The 23,114-nt window shown below is 28.4% G+C and overlaps 1 protein-coding gene across 3 annotated transcripts in view; it reads left to right on the top strand.

Moving 5' to 3' along the window:
• LOC129908282 (ceramide transfer protein) overlaps nt 1-23,114 on the top strand; it is a 55,170-nt gene that overhangs the window by 30,705 nt on the left and 1,351 nt on the right. For 2 of the 3 annotated variants that reach the window (XM_055984684.1, XM_055984683.1), the window contains exons 6-9: nt 19,769-19,993; nt 20,065-20,296; nt 20,366-20,568; nt 20,645-20,780. In XM_055984684.1, coding sequence (XP_055840659.1) covers nt 19,769-19,993; nt 20,065-20,296; nt 20,366-20,568; nt 20,645-20,780 — 796 coding nt within the window. Of the gene's footprint in view, nt 1-6,202; nt 6,319-19,768; nt 19,994-20,064; nt 20,297-20,365; nt 20,569-20,644; nt 20,781-23,114 lie in introns of those variants that run through there. The other variant, XM_055984685.1, reaches the window with a different exon arrangement.

Below are 23,114 nucleotides of genomic sequence, written 5' to 3'. Positions count from 1 at the left end.
AGTTTTTGAGATAACTTCAAAAAAGTAACGAAAACCTTTTTTGAAATTATCTCGAAAACCTGACGTGATAGGACAAAATAGACTTCGAATCTGGTTTCAGCGACCCAAAAAACATATATTTAATATAGTCGCACTCCCAGATCAAAACAAAAAAATTTTTTGAGGCTGTGACATTTTTTTAGGTTATCTTGAAAACCTTACCTGATGAGGGAAATTGGACTTCGGATTTGGATTCAGCGACCCTAAAAACCTATGAATTCCACTAAAAAATGACGCAAAACACAATATATAGAGTTACTATCCCTTTTAAAAAGTTTGAGATAGTCATCGAAAAAAATCCGTTATCTTAAAAACTGTCCATTTTTTTACTTTCTGTCCATATCGACTTTTGATCAAGAGCTTCAAGAGAACAACATACTAAAATTTCAGACAATTTCACCGAGGGCCACTTCCCATACAAAATGTGCGGGGTCCTTTATGTGAAAAATTCAAAAAACCGAGTTTTTGGTTTTTTATTTTTATCCTTTTAAAAAAAATGTTTCTTTCTACGGAATTCGGTGAAAACTTACCTTATTATGTCCCAAATACAGAGTAATTTATTTGATTTAAAATATTTATTTTTTAACCTTTTTTTTTGACTTAATACCAAAAAAACACCCTAATTTTCAATCGAAAATTCACTTGTCAAAATATCAGCTTTTTTCAAAAAATCGGTCGGCATTTTGTTCGTTAAATCTCTACTTTCCAAAAGTGTAAACAAAAATGTACATTAGTATACCATAGTACATGTTCTCGGTAAATGCAAAAAGCTTGAATTCGAAATTTTTTTTTATCATTATTTAAAATTTTGGGCTATTTATTAAAATTTACACTTAAATTACCCAAAAAACCGTAACATTAATCAATGTAACATAAAATCTTACGGTTTTTGAGTAATTAAAGTGTAGTTTTATTTAATGAAAAGTAGTGGATATCGTATTCAATATGAAAGGGGATTTAATTTCGTCTCCAGTAAGCTTACATATATTTTTAAAAAAATTAGTAAAAAGTAGTTTTGTAACAATTCCAAAATGTAACGGGTGTGACATATTTTTGTAACTGATTCGACATTGTAAGAACAAATGTATTTATAAAATATATAAACATTAACGAAAAACTCAATAACTCCAAATTTCAAATATTTAAGCACTATACATATATACATAATTGATTAGGGTCAGAATCTCGGTAAACATCAGAATAATTGACTCGGCATTTTTTAAGAAAATTTTATTTCAATTTTAAACAAATATGCTCATTCACCGTCAATGGCGTCAATACAGTTTAATCTAGCGTTTTTAAAGTAAGACTGGCTTTGAAAACTTTTAGAATATTAATTTTTGCCATATTTTACTAAAAAAATTCCTTGTTTTTATTAATTTTTAGATTGAGATTATATAGAAAAATTAAACTACTATGAAATAATTAAAGTAAAAAGCATAAGTATTTATATACCACCACTTAATTTTCTTGTATTTTATGCCTTAGTCTTCGCTCTATAGACCAGTGCCGATGCCTTCAAAAACATTAAAAAGTACAAAAAAATCATAGTAGGATGAAACCCATTGGAAAAGGAGGGGAATATGATAAGAATGAAAGGAAAAATAAATTACGGGCGAGCCGAGTTCGGGAAGTCGGTGGGTTGAGTTTTTAGTGGTAAAAAATGGTATATCTCGATTGCCGGCAAAACTAAAAATCCTATAGAAAAAAATTGTATAGCAAAGTTGTAGGTAATAAAAAGATCTACAACTTTTGTATCAACAATTTTTTCACATAACCTCAAAATTTATGTGAAAAATTCAAAAAACCGAGTTTTTGGTTTTTTATTTTTTTCTTTTTTAAAAACAAAAATTTTTCTACGAAATTTGGTGAAAACTTACCTTATTATGTCCCAAATACACTGTAATTTATTTGATTTAAAATATTAATTTGTTCACCTTATTTTGACTTAATACCAAAAAAACACCCTAATTTTCAATCGAAAATTCACGTGTCAAAATATCAGCTTTTTTCAAAAAGTCGGTGGGCATTTCGTTCGTTAAAATGTCTATTTTCTGATGGTGTAAAAAAAATTGTACATTAGTATACTATAGAACATGTTCTAGTAAAATTCAAAAAATGAAAAAAGCTTGAATTCGAAAATTTTTTTTTATCATTGTTTACAATTTTGGCCTATTTATTCAAATTTACACTTTAATTACTCAAAAAACGTAAGATTAATCAATGTTACATGAAATCTTACGTTTTTTGAGTAATTAAAGTGTAAATTTGAATAAATAGGCCAAAATTGTAAACAATGATAAAAAAAATTTTCGAATTCAAGCTTTTTTCATTTTTTGAATTTTACTAGAACATGTTCTATAGTATACTAATGTACAATTTTTTTTACACCATCAGAAAATAGACATTTTAACGAACGAAATGCCCACCGACTTTTTGAAAAAAGCTGATATTTTGACACGTGAATTTTCGATTGAAAATTAGGGTGTTTTTTTGGTATTAAGTCAAAATAAGGTGAACAAATTAATATTTTAAATCAAATAAATTACAGTGTATTTGGGACATAATAAGGTAAGTTTTCACCAAATTTCGTAGAAAAATTTTTGTTTTTGAAAAAGATAAAAATAAAAAACCAAAAACTCGGTTTTTTGAATTTTTCACATAAATTTTGAGGTTATGTGAAAAAATTGTTGATACAAAAGTTGTAGATCTTTTTATTACCTACAACTTTGCTATACAATTTTTTTCTATAGGATTTGTAGTTTTGCCGGAAATTGAGATATACCAATTTTTTACCATTAAAAACTGAACCCACCCACTTCCCGAACTCGGCTCGCCCGTAATTTATTTTTCCTTTAATTTTCATCATATTCACCTCCTTTTCCAATGGGTTTCATTCTACTATGATTTTTTTTGGTTTCAAAAATTATCGACCCTGGTCTACTAAAGTCTGAAATCAAAATAATTTCTTCTTATTTCTCGGCATTTAATTTTACTGTCGATACTCAAAATGCTATTTTGTAATAAATTATTCCTAATGATGTCATTTGTCCTACTTTTTCTTCATTACTTCCCTATTTTTTTTTTTTCCACTTAGCTTGATTTTCCATCCAATACAAATTTCTATAAATGGCGAATGAATTAAATTCACACCTCAGTAAAAACATTGTAACAGGTTTTTCCCCCTTTTCATTTATTCTTCATTCAAGCAAATAGCTTTGTTATTCTTGGTAGGAATAATTGAAAGTATGTATTTCTTCTTAATAAATAAATAATTCAAATCCTTAATGCTACTCTTTAAATACCTATACAAATATTTATGTCTATCTATCATTTAAAATATTCAATTGAGAAAATTTTATAAATTTTTAATACATTCTCATCCACAGAGATCAAAACTAAAGTCTTTTGCTATTGCATATTGATATTTTCCAAGAACAAAACCTTCATAAATCATCAACCCTCTTTCGATTGTTGAATATACCAACTCTTTAAAAAAAAAGCTCCCCTTTTTCATGTCCCTTGGGGGTGGTTAGATATGGTCTTTAGACGATTGGAATTTTATGTTCACAACCCGTTCATTGCTCCCAATTTGTTTTTGCTCTAATTGTAGGATAGTGTACCCAACCTCAAAGTTGCAACGTTCAAAGCCGTAGTCAGATTATTTTATTGTGGGGTTGTATTTTTTTTTGTACTTGCTGTATAGAGTAAGTATGTTTTCGTTTTAGTTACGAATAAAATTTCGAGATTTTAACCAAAACCAACATTACGATGGATAATGTCGAACGTCCATCCCAAAGCCTAAACGGGTTAACGAATGTTCTTCTAATTTAATACAGATGATTTTAATGAAATTTTTGATTTTATATTACCTATTGTTATTGTAATTTTCTCGAAAACGGCTCCGACGATTTTGATTAAACTTTGTACACGCAATTGTAACAAAACTACATTTTTAATTAAAAACAAAAAATAAATTTTCATTGAACAAAAATTTGTCTTCCATGTCGGCTTCTGCGTATTGTCAAGCAAGTTTGCAATTAATTTTAGACTTATTAGAACGTAATTAGTGTATGTTTTTTTTTCATAATTTGTAATTGATAAGAAATTCTTTTGCAATAATTTTAAACTATGTAGTTATTAATTTATTTAAAACTGATGAAAATTTGCAATTGAATTATTTAAATTCTAACCGAATTTTAAATAATAATGTAATCGATTTAAAGTCAGGTTTTAATTTTATTATATATGTATTTGTAATTGACTATTAATTTATTTAAAGAAATTAAAAATAACTAACTATTTGTTTAAACTTAAACAACAGTTTTAAGATAATAAGAGAAAATAACAAAAATAATAATGGAGCTTTTAAATATAATTCAATTTTAAAGTTTAAGTTTTAAGCTTTTTTAAAATTTAGTTACAAATCCTAAAACCTCTTGAAGGTTGAGCTTTCATCTTATTCCGGGACACCCTGTATAAAGTTATTTAGCAACCGTTTTGGAACTCTTTTCGATTTAACTTTTAACTCTTTTTTGGAATTAACTTTAAACTTTTTTTTTGTAGCCTTATCTTTGAGACAAGAGACTAGGTAGCAATCGATTTGTAACGTATTTGCAATCAAAAGTAAACGATTTTTAATTATAGTTAAAAAATTTACGTTCAACTAATTTGCAATTTTTTTTTACAAGCAATTTGAAATTCAATTCAACTTATTAAATAAAAGTTACACCACATCAGCTCAAAAACTTAAACCAGTAAAAAAAAACTTTAAGTCAATTAACTGTTTTCATGTATTATTCAGTCACAATACCAATAATAAGTACCTACTAATATCTGCAGTCATGCAGTAAAAATACTTTTTTACATTAAAGACTAAAAGGTTTAAGTAGTATTACCTGCAACTTTAAAACTGAAGTCACAAAATAAAATTGCAGTCAAAACTAAAGTCAATTAGCTGCTAATTAAGTGACTTCATTACCAATTGTCTTGCAGAAGTGTCACGCTCAGAGAAGAAAAAAGTAAAAATTAGTTAAAAATGGTTATTTGTTTTTTTTTGTTTAACTTTTAAATATTGAATTTTTAAAACATAACTGTTTTAATAGTTAAAACTGAGTATTAAATAGTTAAATTAAATATTAAATAGTTAATATAATAATTTAACTATTAATTAATTAATTTAACAATTAAATAGTTAGTTTAAATATTAAATAGTTAATTTAACTATTAAATAGTTAATTTAACTATTAAATAGTTAATTTAACTATTAAATAGTTAATTTAACTATTAAATAGTTAATTTTTACAAAAATAACTTATTATTATATAGTAAATATTGACTATTCAAAAGTTATTTTTTAACAATTTAAAATGTTATCCCAATTTTAACTATTTTTTCTTACAAATATTAACCAAAAAATTGGCTTCTTAAAAGCCCTTACAGCCCTTTCTTGGATACGCTCTTGGGCTCACATAGTGCTCCCATCCCAAACTCTCCCATATCATCCCCATTTGTCGTTTAAGTTTTGCGTTGAAATGTAGAGCATGGCAAAGCTTAATGTGCTTTTAAATGGCCTCGTTATATCAATGACAACAACAACAACCATTCACTGTGCCTCGCCTCGCCTAGCCTTTGGCTGGTGGGTGCTTCAAAGATAAAACATCAACCCTGAGCTTCATCATCCCCACTCGCACTCTACACAGTACAGTAGCCCCCTCTGTGTTGAATAATCGAGAGGTGGCAGGCATGACGCATGAGTGTGGTGTGGTGGCGATGATGGTAACTCTCTGTGTTTTTGTTGAATGTATGGTGGCTCTGGCTTTAGCTATCTGGTATGTGGAGAAGGAGATAGGCTTTTTTTTTTCTAGTTTTTCGCGTTCCGTCGTTCCGTGGGGAAAATTGTGCATAGCGGCGCCAGAGCCAGATAATCTTCTTCTGTTTGCCCAGCAGTCAGTGCTGAATAGACTTTACTTATGTGAAGATTGGTTTTTTTTTGTCATCGTCGTTGTTTCGTCGTTGGCTTTTGATAATCGTCGTTGGATATACGAATATTTCTTTTAATATTTTTATTTTCATCATTTTCGTTGCACTTTCGAAAACACGCGGGCAATTATTAAAAAAGAAATTGTGCAACGCTGATTTAGTGCAATTTTTTTTCGTTTGTTTTTTTTTTTTTTTATTTTTCTTTAATTAATTTACGCAGCTGGAATTTTTTATACAATGCCATCAGTTCGATTTATAACAAAAGCATTTAAATTTCGAAATAAAAGTGGAAGTGTTGTAAGTAAATTTCAAATTTTATTTGCTACCAGACGGTTGATTTTATTATTGTTTTTTGGGAGTGGTTGTTTTTCTATTTACTTTGATTTAAGGACAAAGGATAGACGACGACCGACGTCATCCGTCAAAACGGAAGCAACAGTTTGGGGGGGGTTGGACATTTTGTTTACAATTTAAAAATCGTTAGTTTTCTCTCACAGTTTCTCTGTTTCCGGTTCCATGTGTGAGATTATTTTATTTTTTGAAAATACAAAAAAAAGTTCTGTAAATAGAACTAAAAGTCGAAAATTGATTTACTTTTACAAGTTCAGCTAATTGAATCTGTCATTTGTTTATTCAAGCAACAAATCAATTTCTGTAACAGTCCATTTCAACTTTTGTTTATATTTTTTTTTCGTTTTGTTTTTGTTTATATAGTTTTTCACAAAAACGAAAATCTCATTTGTGTATATAGTTTTTAATGTGGATGATGACTCATCCAAAGATAGTGCCCGCCACCACAATGTGGAACTCATATACTTTGTTGTTTGGGTAACAATAATGTAATTAGATTACAATTCAGTGACCATACAGAAAGATTTTTTATTTTGTATACTCAGAGATACGAGTATGAACATCACATTTTGTTTTTTGTTTTGTTTTCCATACTTTCACAATTTGAGAGTCAATGGTTAATGAAAAATAATGATTAAATTTAATGGATTTTTTTTTTTAAATTTAATTACATCTGTATTTATAAGAGAAAAAATCAAATGATCAAAATGACCGCTATTTGACAGCGGCATATGACAACTTTGAGTTCATAATGATGATTTATTGTCGGTTAAAAATTTATATTAATGGGTGAGCCGGTGAATGCATTGCATATGCATTAGATTGATGATTTTTGTTTTTAATTATATGGTCAAGTTAAAAAAATGTCTTTTTTCATGTTTAAGATCTTTTTCATGGATGCACTTCAATTTAATTTAAAACTCATTTCTAAATGAAGCTTTCAAAACTCACAATTTTGCATTTCGTTTTTTTTTACACTCAGAGAAAAAATATTAAAAATCGTTACAGTTCCCAGCTGAAGCGAAACGAAAGTTTCCATACAAAAATTCGATAACGAAATCTTGAACGAAATTAAATTTGTTAAAAACTTATTTTCTGATGTTTTTTGTTAAAAATTTCTGATGTTTTTCTCAAAATTTTTGATTTGTCTTTTTATTAATTTTACTTTGCTATAATACCCGATTATAATTTTTCGTTAACATGTTAGCTGTTGACTTTGGAGACTTCAACATTTTTCGTTTCGCTTCGCTTCAGCTGCGTACTAGGCACAATCGGAACACTCTCCAAATTAACTTGGAGAATTTGGAAAATACTTCAAGTGTGACTTCAAGAGTCACAAAAAATAACCATTTTTAGCTATTAAAAATAGTAATCCCAATATAACTATTTTTTTTTCTCTGAGTTTAGATTTTCTGAGAAATGCAGAAATTGTTTTTATCCCCTTTTGAAAGGTCAGTACCTATAAAATATTTTTAATAGAAATAAATAAAACTCCGCAGATATCCAAATTAATGATCGTTTCTACTTACAAACATAAAATACTGCACTGCAAGGGTGCCCCACATTACCCTAAACTTTTGTAGAGGAAAATGTCAGCAATTGAAATTGAATAGATTAGCTTCCCACCGTTTAATAACTATTTTTTAAACTTACGTTAAAAAACAATAATGTTCCTGTACTCTTTTCCAATTGTGAGTTATGATAAGTGTTCACATTGCCCACCTACTCCACGTAACCCGAACTTACTCTACTGGGTATACAAAATCTAATTACTTACTTTCAAAATTCAAATATTATAAAAATAATCTCTGAGTTTTATTTTCCGTAACAATGAAAACACTTTACTTTTGCTTATTCAAAGAAAGTTATTATTAAACTTTGTGACACGCAAAATTCGTTATCATATAAACTCTTTGTTCTCAAATAAATGATTAGAACATTCAATTGTAATTTTTTATTGTTTAATTATTGCGTGAAGAGTGAATTTATACATCACATTTCTTGTGTACATATTTTAGGTTAATGTTTTGCTAAAATTTATGTTGAATTGTGCTATTTTAATATTTATCCTTTTTATTCCAAATTTTTTTTCAAAATCAAGAATTTTTTTCATTTTTTAAATTTTCTTTCAAACGGTTCTTCCAATTTTTATTAAACTTTTTTCTTTTAAAGGTACAAAGTGATTGAACACAAGACCATTTAAGATTTCTGAACATAAATAGAAAAAATTTCAATATTTTTAAACGACTCCAAAAGAGGCTTTTGGAATACTATTTTTTGGACCAAAAAAAAACAGAAACTTCTAAACAAAAATTTAAAACAAACTTATTTTTCTTAAAAGCAACGTTTAGGATTCAATAAAAAAAAATATGAGTTTTGAAACAAATTTGACTTTTAAGTACAACAAATTTTTCCTAAACCATTCATTTTCATACAATAAAGTTAAAGCTTTTTTAAACACTGAACTACATCGAACTACAAATTTCGTATTATGATATGTTTAGGAGAAGTCAGACTTAAGCTTAGTTAAAATCTGACCCGAGTTTAACCTTGATAATTTGTATAACTTTTTAAAAACTTCAAAAATAGAGCATGTTTTTTAAGATATTGAACCCGTGTCAAAACAATAACCAAAAACTACATTTGCTAAAAAATCGTTATGATCACCATTTTCAGCTTGGCTCGTTACTTTTGATACACTCTGTAAATTAAAAGAACCAAATGTTTATATGTCTAAATAGCTACTAGTTCTTTTTTCTAAGTGTAGCTGTGTTCTGATGAGATTTACAAATCAAAAACCATTAGCGGTTAAACACTTTAAAATGTTTTTAACTATCGACCCAGTAACAATAATGTCACGCACATCGATAAGGGAACTCTTAATTGACCATAAATAAATCAAAATTAGTAGTAATTAAAAAAAAAAACTTTATCAACTACAAAAATAAGTACCAGATAAGCTTTGTTTATATTGGTCCAATTCTAAGAATTCTGAAAATTTCATCTGTCAAGCACCTAACTACATTTTATTTGTTGTACGTTGTAATATATTTGTTTTATAATAAATTAATAACCCAAGAACCGATAACATATTTTGATAAGATCGGACCTATATAAGGTTGAGTCTAGAGAATAATAACTTGTGATTTCTCATTCCAAAGTGTGGGAGATTTTGTTTACTTCTCACTGAAAAAAAAAAAAAAAATGATACAAATTTCAAGACAAATATTACGTTGAGCTAGCAAAATTATTGTTATAACACAATTTTTATAGTTGCCATGCCTTCAATAAGGTGTACAGTTTGAATGAGATAAGAGATAATAAAAATTATTAAAAACAGATTCCTTCTCAAAAATTAGATTATTTATTTTGGTTCAGAAAGCAAAAACAAAAAAATTTAAAAAAACTAGCAAACTGGTGGTCGAGTTGCTTTGGTCTTTTTAATTTTTTTTTTTAATAAGTAACAAAATTTTAAAAGCAGAAGTTGTTATAAAAAAAGTCTATGTTTATCCTCAAATCGGAATAATCTCTGCATCTCTGCATTACAAATTTAATTAAAATCAAATATGTTTTGTAAGCCACATGTTACCACAAACTTTTTGTATACTGAAAATAAAATTATATGTATGAGACAGTTTAATGATAAATTTCATGAGCTATTTAAATCCAATTGCCTACAAGAACTTAAAATAAACCACTATATCCTGTTTGAAGGTATGCTGACGCAAATTCCGTTTTACAAAATGATCAAAATTTTGTGGTTTGATGATAATTTAAAATATCACATCAGTGATATTAATTACAGAAAATAATTCAACGAGTTTATTGGAGAGCCAGTGACCAAAAAGTGGTTAAGTAGTAAAACGCACTTTTACACCTTTTATTATGCTATTTTGTTTAAATGCACACAGTTTTTGATATCTGCTCTTGTTGCCGAATATGTTTTTATGACAATAAATATGAACAGTTATACGTTAGTCCAAGATCGAACATTTTTTTGCTACCAATTTAGCTAAATTTCTAGCTCGTACACAGTTTTGAAAAAAAAAAGATTCTATAAACGCATATTCTGTCCGCAATCTTCGAACCACAATTTTTAATAAAAAAAAAAGTTTGAAGCTTTTTCGTATCTCTCATACTATTAATGCTTCAGTGTACTAAATTTCATGACTTTTCGTCAAGAAATGGCAGTACAAATGATTTTTTACCGACAGATTTATACATTTTTAGCGACTTCATGACTTTTACTGATTGTTTAAACTTCATTTTTACTTTTTATTTGGTGAAAATAATAATTTACCAAAAAGTCTATAGAAATGAAAAAATATCGTAGGTAATAACAAGATTTTTGCCATATTTTGACAAATTTCGAAACGCAAGGCATTCGATTTTTTCTACCCTGTTCGATTTCACTAGTCAAAAAGTTTTTTTTATAGAAATCAAAATATATTTTTCTTATGGTTTTTTGTGCGCTGAGCTCGAATCCGAAGTCAAAAAAATTCTATCACATCACGTTTTTGATATATTACCATATGCAAAACATCACAAAAATAGTGCTTTGGACGTCCAAAATTGAATATCTCAAAAAAATTTCACGTTAGAGCTATTCTAATGCTAGATTCAAATTGAGAAGGTTAAAGGCCATTAGAAAAGTATAATTTAGTTACTATGTAAAATTATTTCTCGACAATATTACTGTCATTTACGGAAAAATCGATCTTAAAAATCATTTTTTTGTTTTTTTTTTTTTCAATTTCTTTTAACATTTTATAAAACAAAAGTATAGTTTTTCTACACAATCTTAACTAATAGGTTTTAATATAAATTATTGCATTCCAAACTTTTCAAAAATCAAAATTTTTTTCGGTAACTTTTTTGTCTGAAAAATAGGCTATTTTTTCAAATTAAATTCGTCAAAAATCCAAAAATTAAGTTTTTGCTCAAAGAAAATTTTAAATACCTACATAGAAAATATAACAAAGTAATTTTTGACCAAATTTTGTTAAAATATAATCATTTTTGTAAAAGATAAAAATAAAAAATAAAAAAATCGTATTTTTGCATTTTTTTCAATATTTTGAGGTTATATAAAAAAATGGTTAAAGTAAAAGTTGTAGACACTTTTACGATCTACAACTTTTGCTTTTAACTTTTTTCGATAGGAGGTATACTTTTGACAGAAATCGTAAGAAACCACGATTTTTGACACCCACCCCACTTTTTCACCCACCCAACCCCTTTCCCCTAATTTGTTTGTGGGCTATTTATTTTTCCCCTTCCATACACCATTTATCCTAAATTTTCCAACCACTGCTAATAATTTTTTCAACTTTTGCCCTCTGAAAACCGGATTGGCACTGGTCTATTTGGGCTCAGCAAAGTACTTTTTAGTACTTCTGAATCCATTCAAAGACATTTTTTCATACTTAAGGCCAAAAGAACACAGCTGTTATATTCAAAAATTTAGATGTTATGGTGGTCAAATTTTGTTTGTAAAAATACAATTTTTTTAATTTTTTTTTTTCAAACTTCAGATCCAATGCATGACCGGAAGATATGAACCGATGTTGATTCTTTTTAGTCTTCACCTTTGGCAACTTTTCCGCGCTATTAGGGTTCGAAATTCGGTTTTTGTCCCATTCTACTGTAAATTGGTGTTTGATTAGTTGACGAAACCCCCCTTCAAAACTTTGTATGTCTTTTTTACTGACAATCTGACAAGTTGAATGTTGATTAAATTTTTATTTGAAGGTTTAATATATCAACATTCACCTAGTTTTGATGGAATGAATGAAATCGTCTTCAACTCTAATTGAACTTCAATATCACTTATAATCCGATTTAATCGTAAATTTTGTAGGTGCGTTAAAAAATAAAACACATATAAACATCAAAAATCGTGTTTACACTGCTTAACTTAATTTCAAGTTCACTCTTCCGATTGAAAAAAAAATAATGCTAATGGAATGCCATTGATGATGGGGTTATAAAGTGACTTAGACGCACATCAGCATAGGGTAATTAGACACCTGTTTATAATCAAAACTTGTCAGACATTTAAAACCGTGAAAAAATTCATAATTCAGGTACAACTGGACAAGTAAAGTGAGTACAAAGTAATATCACATACAAGTGTACTGCGGCGATATGTCAATTGTAGCGCGACACACAGCGTAGGCACTATATGGTCTGAATGGAGAGCAAAGTGTGTCACGGTATTCCGTCCCAATCACGAGTATAATATTGCTGCGTATACGTAACCAACAAGTTTTTCGCCATATTGCAGCTGCTGGTCAACAATTTTTTTTTGTTTTTTTTTTTTTTTTTTTTTTTATACCGAATGCATGGTGGATAGGTGGTACCTACACCAATCGTGTAAATATTGAAAGAAAAAAAAAAAATCGTATTTAGTCAATGAATGCGGCGATGATGGTTTTGTAATTTTATAGCCGTAAGCAGATTTCTGGGCCAATTTTAGAGGTCAAGATGACGTTTTTTTATTTTTTTTTTGTTTGGTGATTTGTTGTTGGGTCAGTAAAGACAAACAGATTCACGCAGTAGCTATAGATGGAGGAAAAAGATTGCGTGAAAGTAATATGCATAAATGGGAAATACCTGATTGGGAATCGGATTGAAATATAAACAAAGCGAAATAGCCGGCATTTTTTTTGTTGCTACGAATCAAATATTTAAACAAAATTTAATCAATCACAAGGTCGTTTATTATCACGTTTATTTCGTTATATTTTTTCGTATTAAAAAGAGATTGGTCTTCATGATTATATAGGGTGTATCAAATCACTGGATTTGCTTCAATCTTATTTTCGTATTGATTTGAAAAGGTACACGGAGAAAAAAAGACATGCTTAAAACAAATGGGATCTGTTTTAAATTAAGCGGCATGATGTTTTGCCAAAAAGACTGATATTTAACAATTTATTTTGTAATTTAAAATAATGTTTTAGAAAATGTCCCGTCCCACCTAAACAGGGAGAGATAGACCCACTGTACAGTGTGTCGTCCCCTTATGATAAATCATTTTTTTTTTTGTTAGAAATTAATATTTTTGCTATTTAAATATAATTAAGAAATGTCAACTGTTATTTTGTTTATTTGAGTGTTGTTGTAAAATGTATAACAAAAAAAAATTTAAATTTATAAAATTATATCTTTGGCGCCGGGCACAAAGGTGTTAAGTCCGAAAATGTAGTTTTGAGGAAAATGAAATTGAAGTTTTAATTTTTGTTTGTAAATCTGAATATTATTATTTTTAAAAAATAATGATGCAGAAACATCATTTATAAGATCTATTTTAATATCCATATGCTATTTCCCGAGACCGTTTTTAAAAAAAATTTGTGCTGACTTAACACTTTAGAGCCATTTAGTCTTCAAAAATAAACTTGGTCCAAAGGTGTTAAGTGAAGAAAAATATTTGTTTACATTGATAACAAGGTTAAATTTATAAAAGAAAGTTGGAAATAATAATGTGATTAATTACCAAATGTGAAAATTCTTTTTGAAATAATATAATACAGTAGAAAAATCGCTTTTCGTTTTTTTTTTTCTTCCTCTTGACTTAACGCTTTAGGATCAATTTTTTTATTTAAAAATTAAAAATGAATGCAAAAAAACAAAAGGATTTAAGTCAACTTACGCCCTTAGTACCATACAATTTAAAAAATTTTTGACTTAAACCCTTTGTACCGAATCATTTCTAACGGAAGGAGATACGCTAGAGCTATGGCGATAGGACCAAACGAAAGACAAAAAAAACTGACTGAAGTCCAATAAAATTCCGAAAATTGATTTTTTTGACTTAACCCATTTGTACCCGGCATCAAAGATATATGATCAAATTTCTTTGATAAGTAGCCAAAATAAAAAATTTAATTTTTACACTTAATTAAAAAAAAAAATATTGAAAATCATATCGATGATTTTTTTATATTATTTTGCCTTAGGTCTATACTTAATATTGGCAAAGTTTGGTCTGCTTCTGTTTGCTATTGCCAGAGATATTCACATTTATTTGCTACGAGTCAAGTACTCAAAATAATTATTTTTTTTGAGAAACAGCTTCAAGGGGATCACAATTTTTTACCATATACAAGTAACCAAAAGCTGTTTATGTAATTAAAAATATTTTACATATTGTTTTGAACAAGAAAAAAATTATATTTTTTCTACATAGGTACTAAATTTTTAATATAATTATTTGACCCAGCCACGCTCTTCTGTGTATTATAGTGTATTCACCAACCTCGCCGAGACAAGAAGTTACGAAAATGTAAATCAAACGTTATTTTAAAATTTGAAAGCGATTGACAAAAAAACTATTTGAGATTTGCTTGGAAACGCAAATAAACACACGATTTTTTTTGTATAGAGAAGATAAACAAAACAAGTTGACTTCAACTTAAGATTTCTCAAAGTAGAAAAAAGATTTTGAAAAGATTTAAACGGGTTTTAAAAGAAAACATTTAGTTCTTTTAGAAACTGTCACAAATTTATTTTAAATAAATCACCACGTTTAAGATCATAACCTCAAAAACTGTTAAAAAACGATTTTTCAGATTTTCTAACATGAATATTTCAAAAACGTGATATGATAGAATTTTTCTGACTTCGGATTCGATTCAAAAACCTTACGAAAATTATATTTTGGTTTAGGTATGTAACCAAAAAAAATTAATTTTGTTTACCAGTGTCTTCTTCAATATCTAAATGTTAATTTCATAAATTATACTAAAAAAAGTTATAGGTTGTTAAATTTGTTAATTTGTAACTTTATTTTTTACTATTCCTGCCATAAACACATAAAAAAAAACATATTAAAACTCTAAAAACTTAGCTGCAAGTATTTATGATAAACTTTTGTATGGGCTCAATATTCTCGGCGCCTAAGCTATCGTACTCGTGATTCCCCTTTTAAATGGCAAGTTTAAATTTAAAGGAGTGTGAAAATATTGGGCCTTAGTGTGGCTGAAGATCAGAGTTTATCCATTTCCTTAAGGCTAATATTTATATTGATCATTTGGCATGAACTTCAAGATATCATTGAGCTGTATTTGTGGAAATATTTTATAAATCTGCTCGACCTTTTTTCTAAAGTTCGGAAGGTTTTCAATTGGTACAGTCAACTCAGTTTACTGTAGTCAGACCAGAACTTACCAGAAAATTTGTAAATAATTTGTTCGTCCATTTCTTTTACTGTTTAACACACTTACAATATTATATTATAATAAAATACTTCGAAAACACCTGTAATTTATCGAAATTTTGTATAGAAACATTGAAAATATTAATATTAATTAGGCACGGGTAAATAAATAATGATAGAGACTTAAATCTTTGGGAACATTTTTTCTTATTTATTGAGAAACTTTTGAGCCCGTTTTCTCATTAAAACTCAGCAGTGTTCAAAAACCTTAATTTTGAAATAAACTTGAGTCACATTGACCTGTTGCGTTGTCTACCTTTTTCTTAAACTCAAAAGTTAAATTGTCTAACCGCTTTTCTTTTCTTTGGGTTTTTCAAACCCAAACTAACTTCTTGGACTCCAATGTCGGGAACTTTTCCAAAATCATGTTCGGCTGTTGAAAATTAAATGCTAAATACTCGTTTAAAAGTCCCTCATAAATCATAATACTGTAGTAAAGCCCCTAGTTTGGTTCCATATCCTATTTTTTGGGTACCTATTTAGCTATACTCTCTTCTTTGAGCTGTCAATTTTGGAAGATTGAAGTTTTGAAAATTATCGACAGATATGCTTCATTCTTAAAACGTTTGAAGTCTAATACTTTTTATTAAAATGGACATTTTTGATTCTTTATCCTTAAACAAATAAAACTACAATGTCAAATTTTACTGAAGTATCTTAATTTAAAACAGGTTTGCATTACGTAATATTTGGATTCTAATAGCGTTTTATTTTATTATAACACGGAAGCGTATGTTCACTAATCTTTTACTACTTTTCATGTCTTGGGGTGCTAAGGAACCGTTAATGGCTCTATTGTTAATTTTTTTTTTTTGTTTTTCCTATTTAAGTTATATTTCTTCTAACGAAAATTTGAGGCACATCTTAGAAGAATTACCTATTGGTTAAGTGTCAAAAAAACAAGTCATAAAATGTGTGTAATTACTGAACAACATACGTTTTTGTTTTTTGAAAACTTGTTGACCAAAATAGTTTATAAAATTAAAATTCAAAACAGATATAGTAGGATAGGAATGCGTACTTAAGCTTAAGCAATTTTAATTGATCTTTCAATTGAATATTCTTGAAAGGATCATCTTTTCCATTTTTAGCAAAATTATTATCTTACATAAAAGTCGTCTTATTACAAAATCAAAATAAAAACACATTAAAATTAAATAGTTAATGGTAATGAATGTTCACCTATTTTATTTACAATGTAGCTCTCTGACGTCAAACTAATTTTATCGTTTTAGAACATACCTTTTAAAAATGAATGCCTTTTCTGTCCAATTTGTTTGTTGAATTTTTTTTTTTTGCGATCTTTATAGAAAAATATGTATTGTTTAAATATTTTATTCATAAAGAAATAAGTAATTGATAAAATCTGGAAGAAAATATTTTTCTAACTAATCCATTCGGAATTTATGCATAAAGTTTTTTTTTTTTATGTACATCAAAGTGTCTAGACAACAGCTCATGCTCATTTTTGGAATAATATTCTAAATATCTGGAGAAGAATTGCGATACGAATATCAAAATCGATAATAAAGCGTGCGTATAACTTCTAAACAGAATGTATTTTATTTTTGTTTTGCGTTTTTATGGTTCCTATCCGGTGTAACCCACCTGTTGTTTCAGGAGGTAGATACCTACGCATGCAATTAGTAGACATATTGATAAACAAAACTATAGCCAATGAGTCGACAGTATTTAGCGGACGTGATTATATTTTTCGTAAGTAATAAATAAAAAAAAAAATATTACACATTTGCATGTCGAGTTTTTTTTATCAGTTATAGAATTTTTGTATTCAAAAAGAATATTTTCGTAATAGCATTTTCAATTACTTATACGTGATTTGATCTATCAAAGTGATTAGGTATATGGGAGGATGCAATTAATTGGTGAATGACACTTTTGTTTTTATTACATAACACCGTAGAGTCAATTAAGAATAAAAATTGCATTTTTAAATTACTTTTGCTGACCAAATTTTGGAACAAAAAGAAAGACTGCATAATTGCATACGGAAATACGACATTTCTTTATCTGTAATTTATTAATTTCTACAGTTCCGACAAATGAAGAATATTTATTAATTAATTATAGAAAATAAATTATATTTGGGAAGAAAATGTGACACAATCTGAATTTTTTTGTTAGTTTTTCTTAGAGTTGTTCAAAGATAAGAAAGTTCTTATTAATAGGGTTTTTCAGCGTTCTAAGATGAGTTTTTTAATGTTAAATATTCGAAAAACATTTATGAATCGAACATCAAAGGCATCAGCAGCAGAACAATGTTATTGTATCCTGTATTTTTTTTTCAAATGTTTCGATATCACTGGTCTGTAAATATGTTCTTCTTTTAATTAAACTATATTTTTACTACATTTTTCAGAACGTTTTTCAGAGATTCCCGTTAGAAAACCACAAATTCCGCTATTTTGCTGTTTTCGAAGAAATATTTTGACGCAAGGTCAAAATAGACTCTGTTACAGTTTATGGAGAATCTTTTTTTAATTCAGTTTCAATCTTTTGAATATCTCTTTTCTTTTCCCAGATATCTTAATATGTTTGGCATATATGTAATACCAAAAATAAACTGATCTAAAAAATTCCTATTTATGTGATACATTATTCTGATTTCAAATCCGAATTCAAAAATTTTTGATTGGCTCTAGTTTTTGAGATATGCTGTTTTTTTTCTAAAAAAACATTATTCTCAACATAATCTGATGTTTTTACATTAAGTATGCCCGTACGTATCTTCTGTTGATTTGGTTGCAAAATCGACGATGAGCAGAAAGCCTTTGTAAATATCAAGACTGGTAACTGGTTAACAATATGTTTTTTCTTACTTGACTTTGTTATTTAAGCAGAATCCGTATTCAGAAAAGATGTCGTGCAGAAATCGAAAAATAGTTCTGTTTTTCATTACACATTGCCTATTTTTTTTTTTTTTTGAGAAAAACTTTTTAAAGCCATTATTTTTTTCTTTAGACTTTTTTTCAACTTTTTGTTGAGGCTGCTATTGACCCAACAATAATTTTCCCATCGAGTTTGAATTTTCCATAATGAATGTTCCATTCTTTCACCTTGCTTGATTTTTAAGGAGAACTAAAAACGATCACATTTTACCATTGTACCATTAAGACTGTACTATACTTCTGATTTCGCAAGATTAATTGAATATATATAGCAAAAGCTAAGTCTTTGTTATTAATATGAAGAATATCAACTCATTTACACTCGAGTTACTCAAAAAATTCAATTATCTCTTTTTCATTTTCACGTTAATCAATTGATAAGGATTAGTTTTTAGAATCGAATTCCAAACACCCAATCACCCATCGACGAATATAATTGAAATCTTACCTTGCCTTCTTTCCTTCTTGAGCATCAAATTCTCAAAAATATAATGAATAAAGCAGAGATACGTTCGAATAACACACATACTTCATTTGATGAAATGAATGTGGTTAAGTTAACCAAACCACTTCACTTCTTCTTCTTCTTAACCCTACCTAAGAAGAAGTCAACCCTAGCTCGTCTTGTCTCAGTTGTATACACATGCGTCATTTAAACTTAAATCCATGAACGGTTCAAAACCTGGAACGATTTATTTGCTTGCTGCATATCGACCCACCAAGTTGTTATTGAAGCAAGCATTTACTTTTTTAAATATCAAATTTCAGTTTGTATTTTCCATTTGAAAACTCAACAAACTTTTAAAATAAAATTCTCATAATTAAAATAGTTTATCGTATGAGTCAAGGCAGGGCTAATTATATTTGTAACCACAATTACCATTGTTAAGATTAAAATTCATTCAAACAACTGAATTTAAATAAAAATTATTGCTGCTGATCTCGATCTGAAAATAGAAATAATCTTTGTACTCAAAATGTAGACTCTTATCCCTGATTTCTGTAACACACAAAGCAATTAAAAATGAAAACAGAAAAAAAAAAAACAAAGCATTTTTATCAAATCAATGAAATATTAATCTCAATTTATTTCTCTCACTCACTGATTGCATGAAACAAGTCGCTACAACTTGAACCAGGTTACATTTGTCTAATCAATATTCAAATCTCATTCCATTCAATTACACACACATCGTGACTTTTTCAACAAATTCAAAAAAGAAAAAAATAAATAATGAATTCAATAAAATTCTCTAATCGACAGGAAGGACCCAATTCTACTCTACCAGAAGATGAATTCTTTGATGCTGTCGAAACAGGTCTGGATCGAATCGAAGAGGACATGCAATTGAGAGTTAAATTGAAACTGCAATCGCAGTTATCACAAACCCTGGTAAATGTACCTCATCAGGCACAGAATGAGAGCGAAGATGGACAGGATGAGTTTGGATCAGGAACCATTGCCAGGCAACATGAACTTTGGCCAGAAGTGAGTTTGATTTTTTTCTATCCTTCATTTTTCCTCTTTGCAAATTAATGATTTGAAATTTTAATTGACAGATTGATCGAGTATGCAAAGAACAACTACACTATGCCCGTGAAGGTGTTGGTCAAGGTGGAAATGGTTGGCAAATATTTGCCGATGAAGGTGAAATGAAAATGTACAAACGTGAAGAAGAAGTTAATGGCATGGTAATGGATCCATTAAAGGCATGTCATGTTGTCAAAGGTGTAACTGCCCGAGAGATGTGTCATTATTTCTTTATGCCAGAGTTTCGAAATGATTGGGAAAGTAAGTTCAAAGCATGAAACTTATTTTTACAATCTATATAGTTCTAATTTGAATCATTTAATTATATAGCTACATTGGAAGACTGCACAATTTTGGAGAAAATTTCTCCAGAAACATTAGTATTTTTGCAAACACACAAACGAGTATGGCCAGCAAATCAGAGAGATGCATTATTTTGGTCGCACATGAGAAAAGTTACAGATAATTTGGAAAAAGATGCCACAGATGTTTGGATTGTTTGTAATAATTCAACTGAACGAACTGGTTACCCGGTATTTATAGAATATTTTAACTAATTAAAATATTATAGTTTTTTTTTCTAATTTATAAATTTTAATTTTATTATAGCCCAACACTGGAAAATGCATTAGGATATTCCTTACAGTTATTCTTGTGTGTCAAACAAATTTGACACCGGGAAAAACAAAGAATGATGAACTTACCAGAGATGATCTGACGTGTAAAATTACATATTGCTCAGTTGGTAAGTTAAGATGCTGGCATTTTAAAATCCTGCAGAAATACTACATTTATGACTTTGAAATAGACATTAGGGTGCTTCTTATAATCCAAATTTTGGAAATTTGAAGGGACCCCATTCTATGTACTAAAATAAAAACGTGTTACGTATTTGATTCCGGTAACATTACGGGGTCGCTACTGGCGAAATAGTCTAAAAATTTAAGTTTCGGAAAATTATTCTAGACTGAAACAGCTGTTGTTTAAATTTCTTCAATTCGACAACTTTTAGCTTTTTTTTTGTACATTTTTGATGCTCACATATTTTTTAGTGAAGAAAAGTGTACAAAAGAGCCAGGCAATACACCTTAAAGTTGTTGAAATCGAGTGAAAAACAACAATTTACTTCAGGCTTCAGCTATTCATCATTTTTCGAAACTTAAATTTTCAATCTCCAAAAACTAATTCGCTAGCAGCGACCCTTAAAAATTTACTGCATCGCATTTAATCTTGCACAATTTTTTATTTAAGTACCTACTAAATTTAATACAAGTTTTCAAGAATTTTGATTAATTTCATTCAAAATTTTAGTCGGGCTAAAGTTTAAAAGAGACATTTGTATGCGAACTAAAATTTAGCTTGAACTGCACTAGAATTTAATGATAAAACGTAATAAGCAAATGCTGCTAGATTAGTATGGGGCATTTGGTGGAATTTTTTTGTCTTGATCTTCTTGGATCATTTTGAATTTTTGGCTTTTCGAATATAAGCATGGCCGTAACAATCAACTTCTTCCACCATGTATTTCACTCGAATTCAATGGTGTTTTATTTTTAATTTTTTAATATTCAAATTGTTTTCTTTGCAGTGTTGTTTAATGTCATTTTTGTGATCAAAATTATAAATCACAGTGTCAATTAAATTAAAGCGTTAGATCACACTATAGTAGTCGTAGGTGAAAAGAAGTAGTTCCAATTTTTTGTTCTTTGAAATATGTTCAGTTATCAGAACTCTTATACGTGGATTTGTTTCATGTTTCATGTCAAATATGAAATCAATTTATTTTCGAAGTAAAAATACAAGCTAGTTCCTTACCCGAAAATACATTACCTCTAAAAAAAAATAAATTCCCATGACATGGGGAGATTCTGGAATTACATATCTTGATTTTGACTGTAGAATTAAAATTAAACTATATTAAGTACTTTTTAATACAAAAACCTTTATTTAAAATTTTGATGATTTCTTCTAATAAATTATGAAATAGATTAAAAATTCTCATCAAAAAATTAAACTACAAATACTTTGGCTCCCAGTGAACATTTTTAACGCTGTAGAAGCTCTTATTTGATATTTCTGAGCATAAAGTTTTCTGTGACTTGATGCCACACATGATTTTTACTTGCGATATCAGGTACTATGAGGCAAGTTAGTATTCGTAAAAAAAATTGATCTCGATATAACAATCAGAACTAACATTCCGAAAAGAGAATATGAAAAAGTGGTCCTTGCTATTCTTTATAGGTTCCAGTCTGTCTGTCTCTATCTAAAGGTCCAGCCTAAACCACTGAAGTAATTGACTTTATACTTTGTAGTTAAAAGTTTCTGGAGATTCCTTAGAGAGAATATTGGATGTTTTTTTCTTATTCTAAATATAATAGGAAAAACAAATGAATTTGGGTAAGAAATGATTTTACTCTTAAAATCATTCATTCAATTTAGATCCGTTAATGTTCTAACTCATGTCCAAAATTTCCTACAAATTCCCGTATGTTAAAAAATTAAAGTGCAGCAATATCGAATTTTTATGTGGCTATAGCTTAGAAAAATGTTAAAAATTGTGTATCCTTCAGAAGTCATTGAACCGTGCGCCTTTGAATGTTGATTTCTAGTTTATTTTTAGTTTTTGGATCAATTCAAACAAAAAAAGGTCCATGTCAATTTCTGTAGGGCTTACCCTATTAGCTGTTTTAACCGAATTTAACAAAGCTAATTGAAAATAAATGTAAATCCATAAAAATCGTGAAAAACGGCTTTCTTGTAACAAAAACAAATTTTCCCTTAAATTTTTGTTATTTAGAATTCTTATCCGATTATAATAGATATTATGAAAAAAAGTGCATTTAGAAAATTAAATCGATAAATGTTTAAAACTTTACTTATAAACTATACAACTTTAGTTATAAACCAAAATGTTTTGGTAGATAAGACTACTCGATTTATTGGTCGAATTAAAAATGCGTCAAGGAATTCGTCCACAAAAATTAAAAAGCTGAAATATGCAAGCTTTTGTGAATTTCCTTGTGTCTGTCACCCATCATTGTATTTTAATTAATTAAATCCAACTTTAGTATAAAAT

The sequence above is a fragment of the Episyrphus balteatus genome, chromosome 2 (genome assembly GCF_945859705.1).
Source record: "Episyrphus balteatus chromosome 2, idEpiBalt1.1, whole genome shotgun sequence".
Lineage (NCBI taxonomy): Eukaryota > Metazoa > Arthropoda > Insecta > Diptera > Syrphidae > Episyrphus > Episyrphus balteatus.
This window is presented reverse-complemented; position numbering and strand designations above follow the sequence as displayed.